This window comes from Hyperoodon ampullatus, assembly GCF_949752795.1.
Source record: "Hyperoodon ampullatus genome assembly, chromosome: 2".
NCBI classification, from domain to species: domain Eukaryota; kingdom Metazoa; phylum Chordata; class Mammalia; order Artiodactyla; family Ziphiidae; genus Hyperoodon; species Hyperoodon ampullatus.
The window spans coordinates 127,238,166-127,253,178 of record NC_136915.1 but is presented as its reverse complement, the minus strand read 5'-3'; the positions used below and the strand labels follow the sequence as shown (position 1 = coordinate 127,253,178).

Genomic DNA, 15,013 nt, shown 5'->3' with positions numbered 1-15,013 from the left:
GAAACTGTCACAATCTGATTTTTCCTCTATGTGCATCAAATGGTTACCTAAATGGTTTGAAAGGATTACTATGACTCCACATTATAGATAAAAAATAAATAAAATTAAGAAGACAGAGATAACAAGATTGTAGTTGACCAAGCGTTCTTATTTTGTATAAATCAACACTATGCTGCTTCCAATATTCCTAGCCATTCCACAGGTAATTATTTCTAACAAGCAAGAGAAAGTCATTCATGTACTGTAACATCTTCCTCTTCCCCATCAGGGTTGAACCTATTGAAATGTATACTGAAATCAGCCTCAGATTCGGCATTCTCAAATTCAGCTGAGACTGAAACAGCAGCAGGATGAAGAACCCTAGCTTCTGGTTGGCAAAGTGTCGGTGTCTGACCCGGGCTGCTGTGGTTATTCACAGGACTGGACTTCTGTTTTGATGGAGATGGCAAGATAGCACTGGGAAATCCCATGTTGTTCAGAGCTTCCAGAGTTCCATCTGGGTCAATCATAGCATTAATTGCTGAAAGAAAAAAAAGAAATAGAGGGAAAAAGATATAATTGTAGATACAGTTAAATCTGGATATGAATATTGCTTATGACTTTGATAATATTTCAATTACTGATGCTTATATGAGCTTAAATTTGGCTAATCCTTTGAATTCTATATTTTAAACCCCACTTTCAGGAATTCTGGGGCTGATCTATATTGTGGATTATAAAAACCTAAAAGCTTTCTATGGTCCCTTGAGTAGGCTACTTATGGGCATCTGAGCCTGCTGAAGGACTAGGATTTGGAGATATGGAATTCAGGAAAGATCTTTTTGAAATATGCTTTAATCAATATAAGAGGATGATGAAAACATTGGTTACGATTTAAAGAAACACTCCTGGCCTTATTTATTACTCAGATAATTGGAGATTGGTTGCTAAAATGTGGTTCAGAGTAACTTGAAAGTTGAGGAGGCCGAAGTAATATCAGCACACTCTGAATGCTACCACAGCATGTTGTCCTTCACCCTGGTGAGAGTGCTAGGGTATTAGCCATGTACAAGTATATATGTACCAGTGGGCCATAAAGTTCCCCTCATAGCCCAGATACTAATATCCTGTGGCAGCCCCAGCAGGCCAAATAGACCTTGCTACCTCATGGGAAGGGCCAGATAAAAACCAGCTTTCAATCCAAAAGATCCTTGCGTGGACAAGGGAAAATCTTGGACAGTGATTTTCAACTTGGCATTGGGTAGAGTGGGGAGTTGGGAGAAAGAAGCACCATAGATACAAGAATTATTTAAGAGGTCCTTTTAAAAGCATACTCCCTCCTACCAGCTAAAATTCATGTAAACAAGCCACTTTGCCTCATGGGGGTTATACTATACCCTTAGGTGCGCTGAGGCTGAAAAAAGGTTAAGAATCACTTAGTAGGACCAACATATCATGCCTCTGATAATTCAATCAACAAAGACAGTAGAATTAGCAACTAACTCTGGAATCTGCTTGTTGTACCACTGGGGACTTCTAGGTCAAGACATACATAGGCATAAATGCATAATTAAAGATCTGACATACACCAAAAACAATGTCCCTGTTGAAGTTCAGGAGGCCCACTGTCTCTTTCTTTTTCTTCTCTACCTCCTCCTTCTGGTCCCTGTGTCCAATATGCACTCATTTCTTGTGGTTTATCCAAATGATTATTATTTATATTATAACATAAGTTCATTTGGGTTATACCATATATATAATTTAAGAATTATCAAATCAAGTAAACAATGCTAATTGTCAATAAGCATTTTCAGCTGCATATACACATTTTAATATTTTATATACTTTTCATATACTATTATTTATACAGAAATAATAGATACTATATATAATACTATGAATTATAACTTCTAGCCTATGTGCCTAGAATTTAACTTTATTGTATTTTTAATTATTTATACTGGTTTTAATACTTTCTTTTTATGAATAATTTGAATATGTAGAACGTTATATCTTCATTCATACATCATTACACTTAATCAAACAGTGTTCTAATACTTAATAATATTTTAGAAATACCACTTAGAATGTACTTGTCCCAAACTGTTAGCTCTTTACACTTAATCAGTAGTAAATTTACCTTGTAGCTGCTTTTCAACTCTTTTTAGCTCCTGTAAGATAGAAGAAATCTCCTGTAGGGAAAGCAATGACAAAACTTAGCTTACTTTAATTAAAACATTTTTATTTGATTTGATAAGCAATGAACCTCACACTAATCTTATTTGGAATCCTTAATATTATTGACATGGCACCACATCTGTAGCAACAGGATATGAAATAATTCATGATATCCAGTAAACAAGATTCAAATTTTAAAATCTTTAATGTTGAAACAGATTTTTTTTCAATGAGATAATGACAGAAGATGAAAAGTTCAAGACAATAATAATAATAATAAGCAAAGATTCTGAAAAACTTGTATTGATCACTCTTGCAACAACTTTGTAAAAGTGCTTAAGGATTTACTTTGGGAAATGTATAAACTGCAACCTCGGTTTTAGGATGACTTCCTGAACAATAAAAATCTGTAAAAATTCTTGAGGAGGAGACAAGCAATCTATTAAGTAAATAGAAATGACTCATGTCAACTTATATTTGAGTTTGGCTCCTATTTCAAAATTGCTTATTTATAACATATAATTATTACAAGAACAAGAGTGTATAACAGTGAGAAACATAAAAGGTTCCTCCATACCCTCTGCAACTTTGAAGCAGTCAACATTTTAAATCCCTGTGAGAGACAATTGAAGGCATAAAATTCCCCAAATTTGTGCACTTATATCTTCTTTTATAAATGTAAATCAACAGTTTAAAAATAAGCATATCATTCCCTGAAAACAAAACCTTACTTTTAAAAAATGTTTTAATATTCAAGAAAAATGATCATACCATGCTTGAGGTTTTCACAATAGGGACTTCACTTTCAGCTCTTAACTTGCTTTCTATTTCATCCCAATTCCGATCTTTGTCTTTAAATAATATTCTATAAATAAAAAAATAAGCATTTTACTTTTCATATTTTAAAAACTTATCACATTTTTAATGATAATACAAAAGCAATGTATCTTTTCAAAGCTACACAAGAATTAAAAAAAAACACTAAGTGTTAACACGAACTGTGAATTAAATACTGAGCCAACATTACCAATAAACTCATTTATGTGAGAGATTTGTACTAATAAAGTAACTGACTGGTTATGAATACACACATAAACCCTTTAGTACTTATCTCATTCTTTACTGAAAACCAAATATAAAACAAATGTAGATGAATAACCCCAAAACTTTATCTAATACTTGTAATTAACCATATAACTACCTTTTATAACAAAAACACAACTTCGTTCATATAGAACATACGCAGTATAAATATAAGATGAAAACAGGTTGAATTAGGTATAAACAACTGTGTCTGTTAAGACCTCTTTAAATAGGAAAAGGCTTCATATTGATTGAGCAAAGCATGTACATTATTTCAAAGGTTGAAAGCTAGAGTACTTATGCTGCTTTTCTTTAAAAATCCTAATTCTTGTTAGTATATTTGTACATAATAACCTATTATTAAGAGTTAAGACACTATCCTTTTGACAAAAACAATTGCTAATAAAGATCCTTATGTTCAAAATTAATTTCAAGTATCTTAATTTATAAAATAAAGGACCACAAAATTTTGACTTGTCTTTCAAATGTGGTATGCTTCTCTCTTCAATCTAGAAGACATGATTCGGCAGTTTTAGAGAGCTGTAAATACTAGGTACCTTTTTAGTTTCCATTTGAATTTCGTCATTGGGCTTGGAAATCTAGTTTAACTGCCTTATGTAAAAACCAACACTGTACCAGAAAGTAAAGTATTATTATTAGAAGCTGATCAGTATTTAAGTAGTAAACTAAATTATATTTTTATTTGTATTTCTTCAAAGTTCAATGTGCTAGGTTCAACTTATTTAAAAACATGAAATTCATAAACATCTAATCAAGTCTGAAACATCAACAATTACAAATAACCATACTTAAAAAGGCAACAATTGTTCCAGAATCCTATATAAGAATATTCTTCTGATCTACTGTTAAAATTTCTATACCCAAAAGACTAAACATCCTTGCCAGCTATCTAAGAGCTGTTATCCTAATGACTATGATATTACGGCATAAGAAATTATTATGTGCTCTATAAAAGAGTCCTTACAGCATTAGGATTGGTGAAAGTAAGAAAACAATGACTATTTCATGGACCAACTTAGAATTACAATGGACTCATACAATATAAAAAGTCTGTGCTTAGCCACACTGAAAATTCAGTGAATTTTGCCAGAAGGTGGTTACTGAGTATAATGCTTGTGCTTTTTCAAATTGTTAAACCACACATATTTCACCTTTGCTGAAAATGTCTTAGAATTGTCACCTGAGGTTCCTAACTCACACACACACACACAAATGTCCCCAGAGTTCTAAGCCACTGAAGGGATAAAAAACTTAAAGACAATATGTCTTTATTGATAGATAAGTTTACCCTAACCAATTTTCACATATAGCTATGAGTTTTAAAGAAGCTTAATTTCCTAGAGAGTAATAATTTAATAATCATTCATCAACAAATAGTAACAAATATTGTACATTCTAGTCACTGTATGTTTAGACAAAGACCCCCTACTCTCACGGAACTTACATTCTAGCTCATTCATTTGAGCAGGCAGCTGTCTTTGCCACCTACATGTGATTTGTCTTAATTTCATTATTTTGCTTTACCCTCTGTATTTTACTATTCACAACTTCTAATCCATCTAAGTCCAATCACCCCTTTTTATTAAAATTTATTTTATTATTTAAAAAATATTTTAATTATTAAAATCATGTTACAAAGAAGTAAAAGGTATAATAACAATATATTTTCACTGGATCTTTCTAAATTAAAAATGTGCACATTTTCAGGTTTATAACTGATATAGAGAAATTACATTAGTTGCAAGCTCTTCATAAATAACACCATTTTCTAATTTCTGATTGGGCTTATAAATGAGTGCATTATTTTCATTTTAATCGCACTCAGTGGTTAAGTCATTAGTGCTCTAACATCATCTTAGGTGGGGTATTGTGTATGTGTTCCTTTAATGACTACATCACTCCCAAGTTTGCTGATCCCATCATCTGCCACAAGTAAGAGAGCTCTCCTTCACATGACAAACCATTCTCCTGTGATTTACTAATCAAGCATATGCCCAGAGACAAATGAAGCTCTCCCTTTCCTGGCGTAAAGCCCAACTGAAATTTGTAGGAAAAAAAAAAGTCAGCTTAATCAATTAGTTATTACACATGAATTAACAAATCTTTAGGGCCCAATCATATGCCTACTATTTAATACTAGGAGACATGCCTTGAGTTTGGCTCAAGTACTCAGTGTAGTTGAAGGTGATATAACTGTTATCATTTTGAATTTAATTCCACCAAAGGGATATCCTAAAACTAGAGCATTATGGGAGGGTTATTAACCAAAGGACTAAATTAATGAAATAAACATCAATTAACGGAAACTTATATGGGAATAAAGTCTCCAAATTCAATCACTGATTGAATGATTTTTTGACTGCACATTATTTGTCCAGCACTGTTTTTTTTTTTTTTTTTTTTTTTTTTTTTTGTGGTACGCGGGCCTCTCACTGTTGTGGCCTCTCCCGTTGCGGAGCACAGGCTCCGGATGCGCAGGCTCAGCAGCCATGGCTCACGGGCCCAGCCGCTCCGCGGCATATGGGATCCTCCCAGACCGGGGCACGAACCCGTATCCCCTGCATCGGCAGGCGGACTCTCAACCACTGCGCCACCAGGGAGGCCCTGTCCAGCACTGTTTTGATGCCCTCACAACTGAGTGCAGAAGGCAGCCAAGTAAGCAGGTAATTACAATTCACTGGGATAAGTGTAAGAAGGGAAATATAGGATGTGATACTGTGGGAACCCATAGGAAAGGCACTTGAGAAAATTCAGAGAAGGGTTCTTAGAGATATTGCCATGCAATTTAAGTCCTGAAGGATGGGAGAGGTGTTGGACACTCGAAAACTGGGTCTAGTTGAGAGGGCTAGGGGATGATGAGAGATGACAATGGACATACTTCATGGAGGGAATTGAGGAATAGAAAATTCAATACAACACCGTCCCTATACGCAAGATTCTGGCTAGTGAAGGGGTCAGACACTGAAAAAATTATTGTGATTCAACATAAATAAATAGCAAAGGCATTAGAAAATCTAGTTTTTGACTATCTATGGCCCTTTTACATAAATTTTCTGAGTCTTGCAAGAGTACTCATTTTGTTCTCTTTACTGATGAGGAAGCTGTACCTAAAGTTTGAGGTCTCATAAAAGATGCCCTAAAATTCTGTTAATTTCAAATACTTACGTAAATTTTTCTGATTATTAATAAAATTAATCTAAGTGATTACAGCTGTTAGCTCTCAATTACCAAGGGGCTGATTATTTGGGACATCTGTTCTCTTTTTGTCCCCTTCGTGCTGTCTAGCATATAGCTATAATATCTAAAAAGGAAAGAACATGCTAGTGGCAGCAGTAAGGTTCAGTACCATTGACTTCATGAGTTCCCAGAAGCTGTGGTAGCAGGCTTGCAGAAAGTGGAACAGATGGTAACAGAAGCAAGGATGTTTGAGTAATACAACAATACCTGATCTTTCCCGCTGTCTTATCTATGGACTGTCTTATCTTCCTAGAAAACTGAAAGACGGATGACAGCAGCAGATTATCTCCCATGACCTGAAACATGAAAAGAAAAGAACAGACATTAAAATAGTACTGCTCTATTGGATAACCACCAAGAATACTAGTCACAACTCACTACATTTAGGAGCATTCAGTATTTATGCTAATTTTAATAAAGATCAATGAAGAATCTAATTAGAGTAATGTGTAACTAAATTGAGAAAGAAAAGTAAATATTGACAAAGGAGTTTTTTTTGTTAAATAACTTGTCAAGTTTCCATGTTATTTTTATCATATAACTTTCATAAAACAATCCATATTATCTAATCTTCAATTACTATCATGATCCTGTCCCTCATGCTTCCTATTCAAATGATCATAAATGGGAAAATGTAAGTAATTTATTATCTTTCAGTGTTTGACCCCTTCGCTAGCCAGAATCTTGCGTATAGGGACTGTGTTGTATTGAATTTTCTATTCCTCAATTCCCTCCATGAAGTATGTCCATTGTCATCTCTCATCATCCCCTAGCCCTCTCAACTAGACCCAGTTTTCGAGTGTCCAACACCTCTTCCATCCTTCAGGACTTAAACTGCATGGCAATATCTCTAAGAACCCTTCTCTGAATTTTCTCAAGTGCCTTTCCTACGGGTTCCCACAGTATCACATCCTATATTTCCCTTCTTACACTTATCCCAGTGAATTGTAATTACCTGCTTACTTGGCTGCCTTCTGCACTCAGTTGTGAGGGCATCAAAACAGTGCTGGACAAATAATGTGCAGTCAAAAAATCAATCAGTGATTGAATTTGGAGACTTTATTCCCATGTAAGATTCTGTTAATTGATGTTTATTTCATTAATTTAGTCCTTTGGTTAATAACCCTCCCATAATGCTCTAGTTTTAGGATATCCCTTTGGTGGAATTAAATTCAAAATGATAACATTATATATCACCTTCAACTACACTGAGTACTTGAGCCAAACTCAAGGCATGTCTCCTAGTATTAAAGAGTAGGCAAATATTCACCAAATGATATGCACACAGAGATCAAGAAAATTATAATCCTTGTTCTCCACAGTGGGAAAGATAATTTTTAAAAATTTACTCAAAATAGTAAGTTTTAATGATGGGGGTGTTAACACCCCAGTTGAACTTTATGGGCAAAACCAAGGGTTAGCAAACTTCTGTAAAGGGCCAGAGAGTGAAGACTGGGGCCATATGGTCTCTGTCACAACTATGCATCTCATTATAGCAAAAGCAGCTACATTATAGCAAAAGCAGCTGTGTCATAATAAGACTTTATTTACAAAACCAGGTGGTAGGCTGAATTTGGCCTGCATCCTGTAGTTTGCCAAGAGCTAAACCATGAAAGGCACAGCTAGTGTGGAATGCTAGAAGAAGGACTGAACTTGGGACTAGATATGGGTTCTAAAATCAGTTCCTTACATTGTCAGAACTATATCTAGACTCTGTAAAAAGAAAACCCAGAAAATAAGATATGGCCTTGGATGTTAAGATGCTTTAAACACTGGTAGGGGAGATAACAACAACATACAGGAAATATTATTAAATATTTTTATAAAAACAATGTAAATAAGTACTAATTGTGATTCACTGCTTTACGAACTCTAATGAAAGGGAGTTCAGTGAGCGGTGGCATTAATAAGGAAAGTATCATGGAAAACCAGAACTTGAGTATGATAAGTATTTGAATTTAGTGAGGGATAAAAGGTAACTTAGGGTGTGAAAAGCAACATAAAGACAATGAAAGGCTAAATAAGCATAATGGTATTTTGTGAGCCTTGAGAAAAAAGGCCAAATAAGAGTAGAAGACATATATTAATTAGGAAGGAGTGAGAAAGGGCAGGATAGTCTAAGGTAGATTATAACATAGAAAGGATATCTCTCTTTTCTACGTCATAGAGTTCAGTATCACAATGTATTAAAATTTTTTCTGATTATCAACTATGAGATAACTATCAATCTAAATGTTTCCATTCTCTTTAAAAATATAAACTTCTATAGTTTTATTACATTTGGAGGAATTTATCTTCCTAGACCTCAGGACAAGTAAGTATGAATAAGATTAGAGAATGGGCCCTTCCCCTGAAACCAAGTACAACTTATCAACTATCAGGACAAAGAAAGTGTGTTCTAAAACCATCTAGCATATTATAATTGCAGTTATGGAACTAGCTACAGTGCTTCTCCATCAGGTAGATTATTTTCTACTCTGTACTACTGCAAACATATATATTCTTATACACTAACTTTTACCTCCAGTTCCGTATATCCAGTGATCCACAGATGTGGTCCTAGCAACAAGAGAGACACATGGAGCAAACCTGAACTCAACCTACAACTTTTAATTGTCCAGCTGAGCAGTACCACCAGTTAACCCACAGGTGTGTGATAAATAAATGCCTATTGCTTTATGCCACTGAGATTTTTGTGGTCTGTTATAAAGAAACAGCTAACTGCTATAATCTACCTCTAGGTTTTTTCCATCGCAGCTCCCTGTCTCCCTCCGCCCAAGGTAAACAATGTCCTGAATCCCATTTATCATTCCCTTGCTTTCCTTTTTATATAATTTGTTAGATCTATTTCTGTCCTAAGTATATATTTTTATTTTATTAATTTGTGACAAAACACATTATATACAATCTTTTGAGAATTACTTTTTTCATTAAATGTTTTATTGCTAAAATTCATCCACATTGTGGCATGTTGCTGTAGTTCATTTGTCTTGATTACTCCATAAATTGTTCAATTTGTGCACATACCAGTTAATACATTCAATTTTCTTTAGATATAAACACTTAGATTGTTTCCAAGTTTTGTTACTGTCCACACCGCTGTTATAAATATCCTTTTGCTCTCAATGGGAAAGGGTATGCACTAGCAGCAAAACTACTAGATAATGGACTATGTTTATGCTCAACTTTAGGAAATAATGTCAAACTGTTTGCCAAAGTGACTGGACCAATTTAACCTCACTAGCAACAATAAGAAATCTTATGTATCCACATCTTCTCCAACATTTAATATTTTAAGACTTTTTTATTTGTTGCCAATTGAATGAGTATAAAATAATCTCACTGTAGTCTTGAAAAGTATTTCTCTGAACACTCATGAAGTTGAACATCTCTTCATAGGCCTTGGGTACTTTCAGTGAAATGCTGTGCATGTTATTTGCAGATTTTTCTACTGGGATGTTTTTGCCTTTTTAAATTGATTGTAGGAGTTCTGATATATTCTGTATACTAATCCCTTGTTGCCTGTATGTTTCACATAGTCCTTTAACATACTCAAATTTACCAATCTTTTATTAAAGTCAAAACTTTTTGTGTCTTTTAAGAAATCATTCCCTACTGCAATGTTGAAAGATATTTACCTACATTTTACTAAAAAAATTTAAAGTTCTGCTTTTGACCTTTAGGAACTAAATTCATTTGGAGTTAATTATTTGTATTTGATGTGATGTCAGGATGAAATTCCATTCTACCCATAAGGACAAGCACTTTTTTTCCCAGCCCTATATATTGAATAATTCTCATCTTTTTCCCACCAATGGGGCATGCCTCCTCTGCCATTTGTTAAAGTTTATGGTTTACTCACTTCATCCCTGCTCCAGGTTCTCCGCCTTGTAATTGTTAAGTGATCAGGAGGCTCTGTTGGTTGAGGTCTTGGATCACTAGACCGACAGTTGTTTCCTTCTGGTGTTTTAGAATGAACTAATGGAGGGATCTTCCGGAAGTTGAGGCTTTCATCAAAAACACGATCAACTAACTAATAGGACAAAAGCAAATCCTTATGAGCACAGGGTAATTTGGAAAAACATAGATATTGGCATTATAGTTTTTATAATTAGAAGTCATTCCATTCTCAGGTAGTAATAGAAGCATGAAATCTTCAATAAACCAATTACTTTCTTTTTATAAGCACTTCAAAGGTGTCTGTTTTATAAAATAAATGTTCATCTACATCGATTTTATTTTCAAAATCCAAAATATGTAACTATGTTAAATTTGAGTCTTCCATGCATAAAGTTTCCCCTAAATGGAAAACACAGATGGTAAATAGAAAAAACTGAGCCATGTAGATGGACAAGGAGTTCATTTTACTCACATTGCCTTGCCCGTGTAAAATAATCTTTCTTTTTCTTTTAGTTTCCTATCTTGTTTTTTCCTTTTTTTCTCCCCAAATCCAGGTGCCAAATTTCTTCACAGATAAATAAATTGCAAATTATAATTAAGGTTACAAAAGAAAAAAAGTTTTTTTAATTCACAAAGTATTTTTTGGTCTTAGATAAACTTTTAGCAATGTTACAGAAATGACATATTCCAGTACAAATGATATACTGCCATCTACAGTGCAAATTATACACATACGGTACAAAGTAGCTCAGGTTTACTGAAGAATAAACTCTAGTACAATAATAAGAAATAAAGCCAAAAGGAAAAAGTGGAAGTCTACTCAATGAAATGTTTGAAAAATTTTACTGGGTCTGAGTGAAGGTACAATCATGTTAGGTAAAATTTAGTTAGACAGCTGTGAAAATAATATCTTCATCATTTAAAGTGTACCAGAAGAATTGTGTATGTCTTGCCACCAAGAGGATTCTTTTGTTTTTCACCAATAAGAATGATTTTTATATACAATTACAATTGATCACTGTGGTAACAAAACTCTACACAGGTTGATGAAACATCATTTACCAAATTAGACAACACATAAAGGGGGAAAAAAACAACCAAAAAAATGACCATTAAAGAATAAGATTATAAAGGTGACAAAAAGCAACTGAAGAAAATTTTAGTAGTACAGTTTACCAGAATTAAATTTGTCAAAGAGGCTAGCCATTTTTGGCTACTATTGAGAACATTACTTTATAAAATTAAGGGAGTGAAATGAATCATCAATATTAGGGGCTGGCAAATTTTTTCTGTAAAGGGCCAGATAATAAATATTTTAGGCTTTGCAGCCATACAGCTTCTGTCCGACTACTCAGTTCTGACGTTGTAGAATAAAACAGCCAGATGATAATTAAACAAATTAGTGTGGCTTTGTCCTAATAAAACTATAATTCATTTTTCAAAATGCCAATCTTTTGTTTGTAGCTCTGCACCAAATCAAGAGAGCCAACATGGCCAGACTACGTTATTTTTATATTATATGTTAAAGGCACCTTCTTGAGCCATGTATGTACATGGTGCCCCCTGGAGTGGGAGGGCAGGAGGCCCTGGTTTTGGAAGGGCAATAGTCTATGTATGCTAACTTACATTGCAGAGTTCACAAGAGTGTTTCAAAACTGGATACACATATTTGAGTGTGTGTGTAGGTATATTTCAATTTTTGAAGAATCTTTGTGTATACATATGCATGTGTATATTCATCAACAGAATTATTTTAAGTCGTGAAAACTGTAGAATTTTTCTCTTTATTTGCTACTAGAGATAACTCCTAGTTAAGAAGCTATGTAAAATTTACAAAAACTTTATACAACTATTTATTATTTATACATTTACCAAATTTGGGTTTGCTTTTCAGATACCGTTTATTTTCATATTTTACAAAGTGCTTATTTTGAATCATTTTATAGCTTCATGTTAATAGTAGACAAAATGTTAGCCTTTACTAGTTTTGTTATAAAAACATAAAAGAAACTTGTTAAAGCAAAGTTGGAAAATGCAGAGCTTCATGCAAATAGGAAGGGTGGACATAACTAAAATAAACTAAGCAAAAAGCTAAAAGCAAAAGAAATAAAGAAAAGAAAGAACCTTATGCATTTCTCCATGAAGATCTCCTACCTCTTCTCTAGTGTCTATGGCAGAGCCAGGGGTGGTGGCAGCAGTGCTTACTGTGGTACTAGGGGCAGTGCCTGATGAAGTCACTGAATCTATCTCTCCTGCTACATCGTTGATTTCCCGAGCAATGAGAGCAAGATCTTGGCTGATCCTGGCAATAATTTTAGAAAAGAAGTTTAATACTTTCAAATAACAGGTCTAGAAACAATCATTTTGATAGAATCAGTTACATAAGTTGTATATTTAAAGATTTGTACTCAAAACTTAAGAATTTTTGGACATGCTATTAACTATTTGATACTCAAAGTCTTAAACTTTAATTCCAAATATTAATAAAACTAAATTGCACATCATCTACAAGTTGTCACTTTGAAAAATACATGTTAAACACCTGAAGTAGTGATATGTCTTTTAAAAATACACTGTTAATGTTAATGACTATACAGGAGTTATTAAACTTGGGGGTGGTGAACAGAATTCAAGGAGTCCATGAACTTGAATGAGAAAAGCAATTACAACTTTATTTTCACTACTCTCCTAACTGAAACTTAGCATTTCTTTCAATTATAAATACAAGCAATAAACAACAGTGGTATTAGCAATACTGCTGATTTTTGTCAGCAAAAGTAATCACATTATAGTTGCTACAAGTACCTCAAAACACTTAGTCATCACTATTTCAAAATTACTGCAGTTCATTAAACCCACAGCAATAACATTCCATTTAGTATGTTAACAGAGAACCATATATTACTATATACCTTTAAAAATATTTCGATAACTGTATTTCAATAAAATTGCATTTCTTTGTCATTCTAAGTATTTTACGTTTATGCATTTAGAAACATTCTTCTGAGAAGAGCTCCCTAAGCTTCCCCAGACAGCCCAAGGGGTGTACGGTACCAAGGTGAGGAACTGTGACACAGCATGGCACTTTACACCACATACCATACTTCACAGTACACAATATGTCATTTGAGGGTCATAAGGTAGAGGTAGAGCTTGTGAGGTAGAACTTATCTGATTGTGAATAAAGACACATTTTCGGAGAAAATTACTGGCTTGCTCATGACCACACAACTTAGAAGTAGCTAAGACAGGACCAGATTCCAGGTTTAGAGCTTATTTCCATAAAGCCATTTATTTGTATTTTTAGCTACATGGATTGAAGAATTAAATAATTGTTATTGGTGATAACTGAACTAAGTTATGCATCCACTGCACATGATCTCTATTTGGCTACTTCCACAGGGAAGGTTTTGGAATGACAATATTTGTAAAGTACCTGTTTTAAGATTCCCAACTCTAAAATCCAAAGCACAAAGTAACAGTTTTTTAACTTATGCAAAATGTGAGCTTGAAAGACTTTCAAGGAATGCAGTAATTGCATAAAAACTTAACTACAGATTTAAAAAGAAAAGCTATGTTGAAGCTTATGGCCCAACAGAAGCAATCTGTGGTCAATTCCTTTTTATCTACCAATAAATATTTACTGATCTGGCCACTGTGGTAGGCCCTAAGGGCTGCAATGGTGAATAAGCAGACAGAGTCCTTGGCTTCAGAAGCTTAGAATTATATTCTCAAATAATCAAAACCAATACTTACCATTATATTACAATCAAAACCATTATAAAGAAGCTTTATATTCACCAACTCTAATTCTTACAACCACCATGTACGAGAGATATTAATCAGCTTGTTTTGTAGATGAGGAAAATCAGCCTCAGGAGAGGTTATGAAACTATTTTTTGGTTAAGGTCACAAACGGTAAGTGGTGTAACCAGATCTTTCTATATGTCACACTGTATCTCATATTACCATTCCACATCTAATTTTTAAAAACTTGTTAACTGTTGATATAATTCTTTTGAGAATGGGTGTAAACTGTTTCCTTAGATAAAATATTCCACTCTTGTAATTTCCTAAAATAAATGAACTAGGATGAGAAACAGAATAACCCAGTTTAATGAGATAAGAAATAGACAACTTTTACTTATCTAACCATCTATTTTATTTTTGAAGTTTTTTATGCAGACATTTGTATGATGAAGCTTCTGATATTTGTAGAAAGCAGTAATGAATTAATTAGAAAAAACACAAACCACAGCAATGTCAACATGTTATACAGTAAAAACTGTACTACAATGAACTCTTAATGTATATACCACATATACTGTTCAGTTAGTAGGCATCCAAAAAGCTTTCTTTTAATTTACAAGTATGTTGCATATATACCAGCTGTTTCTTTGCATGGCAATTCCTATCTTAAAACTGACTGAATAATATAGACCATTAACTTAATTTAAATCTGCATTGCTTAAAAATCTTAGCACCTACTAAAACCAGTATTAGGCATTCTAAAAGACATATAAAATTATCAAGAAAAAAAAGCCAAAGTTATGAATATCTTCAGAAATAACAGTTTTATGACTCAACAGAGTATGGATCTATTCATATGGTTGTT

The 15,013-nt window shown here is 33.6% G+C and overlaps 1 protein-coding gene across 1 annotated transcript in view; it reads right to left on the bottom strand.

Annotated features, from left to right (window-relative positions):
- Nucleotides 1–230: 230 nt before the first annotated feature.
- CEP170 (centrosomal protein 170) overlaps nucleotides 231–15,013 on the bottom strand; it is a gene marked incomplete at its 3' end in the record, with an annotated part of 135,680 nt that continues 120,897 nt past the window's right edge. Inside the window, exons 15-20 of the mRNA XM_079698161.1 lie at nucleotides 12,553–12,700; nucleotides 10,361–10,531; nucleotides 6,706–6,794; nucleotides 2,929–3,022; nucleotides 2,120–2,171; nucleotides 231–520 (exon numbers count right to left, since the gene is read on the bottom strand). Coding sequence (XP_079554287.1) covers nucleotides 231–520; nucleotides 2,120–2,171; nucleotides 2,929–3,022; nucleotides 6,706–6,794; nucleotides 10,361–10,531; nucleotides 12,553–12,700 — 844 coding nt within the window. The remainder of the gene's footprint in view (nucleotides 521–2,119; nucleotides 2,172–2,928; nucleotides 3,023–6,705; nucleotides 6,795–10,360; nucleotides 10,532–12,552; nucleotides 12,701–15,013) is intronic.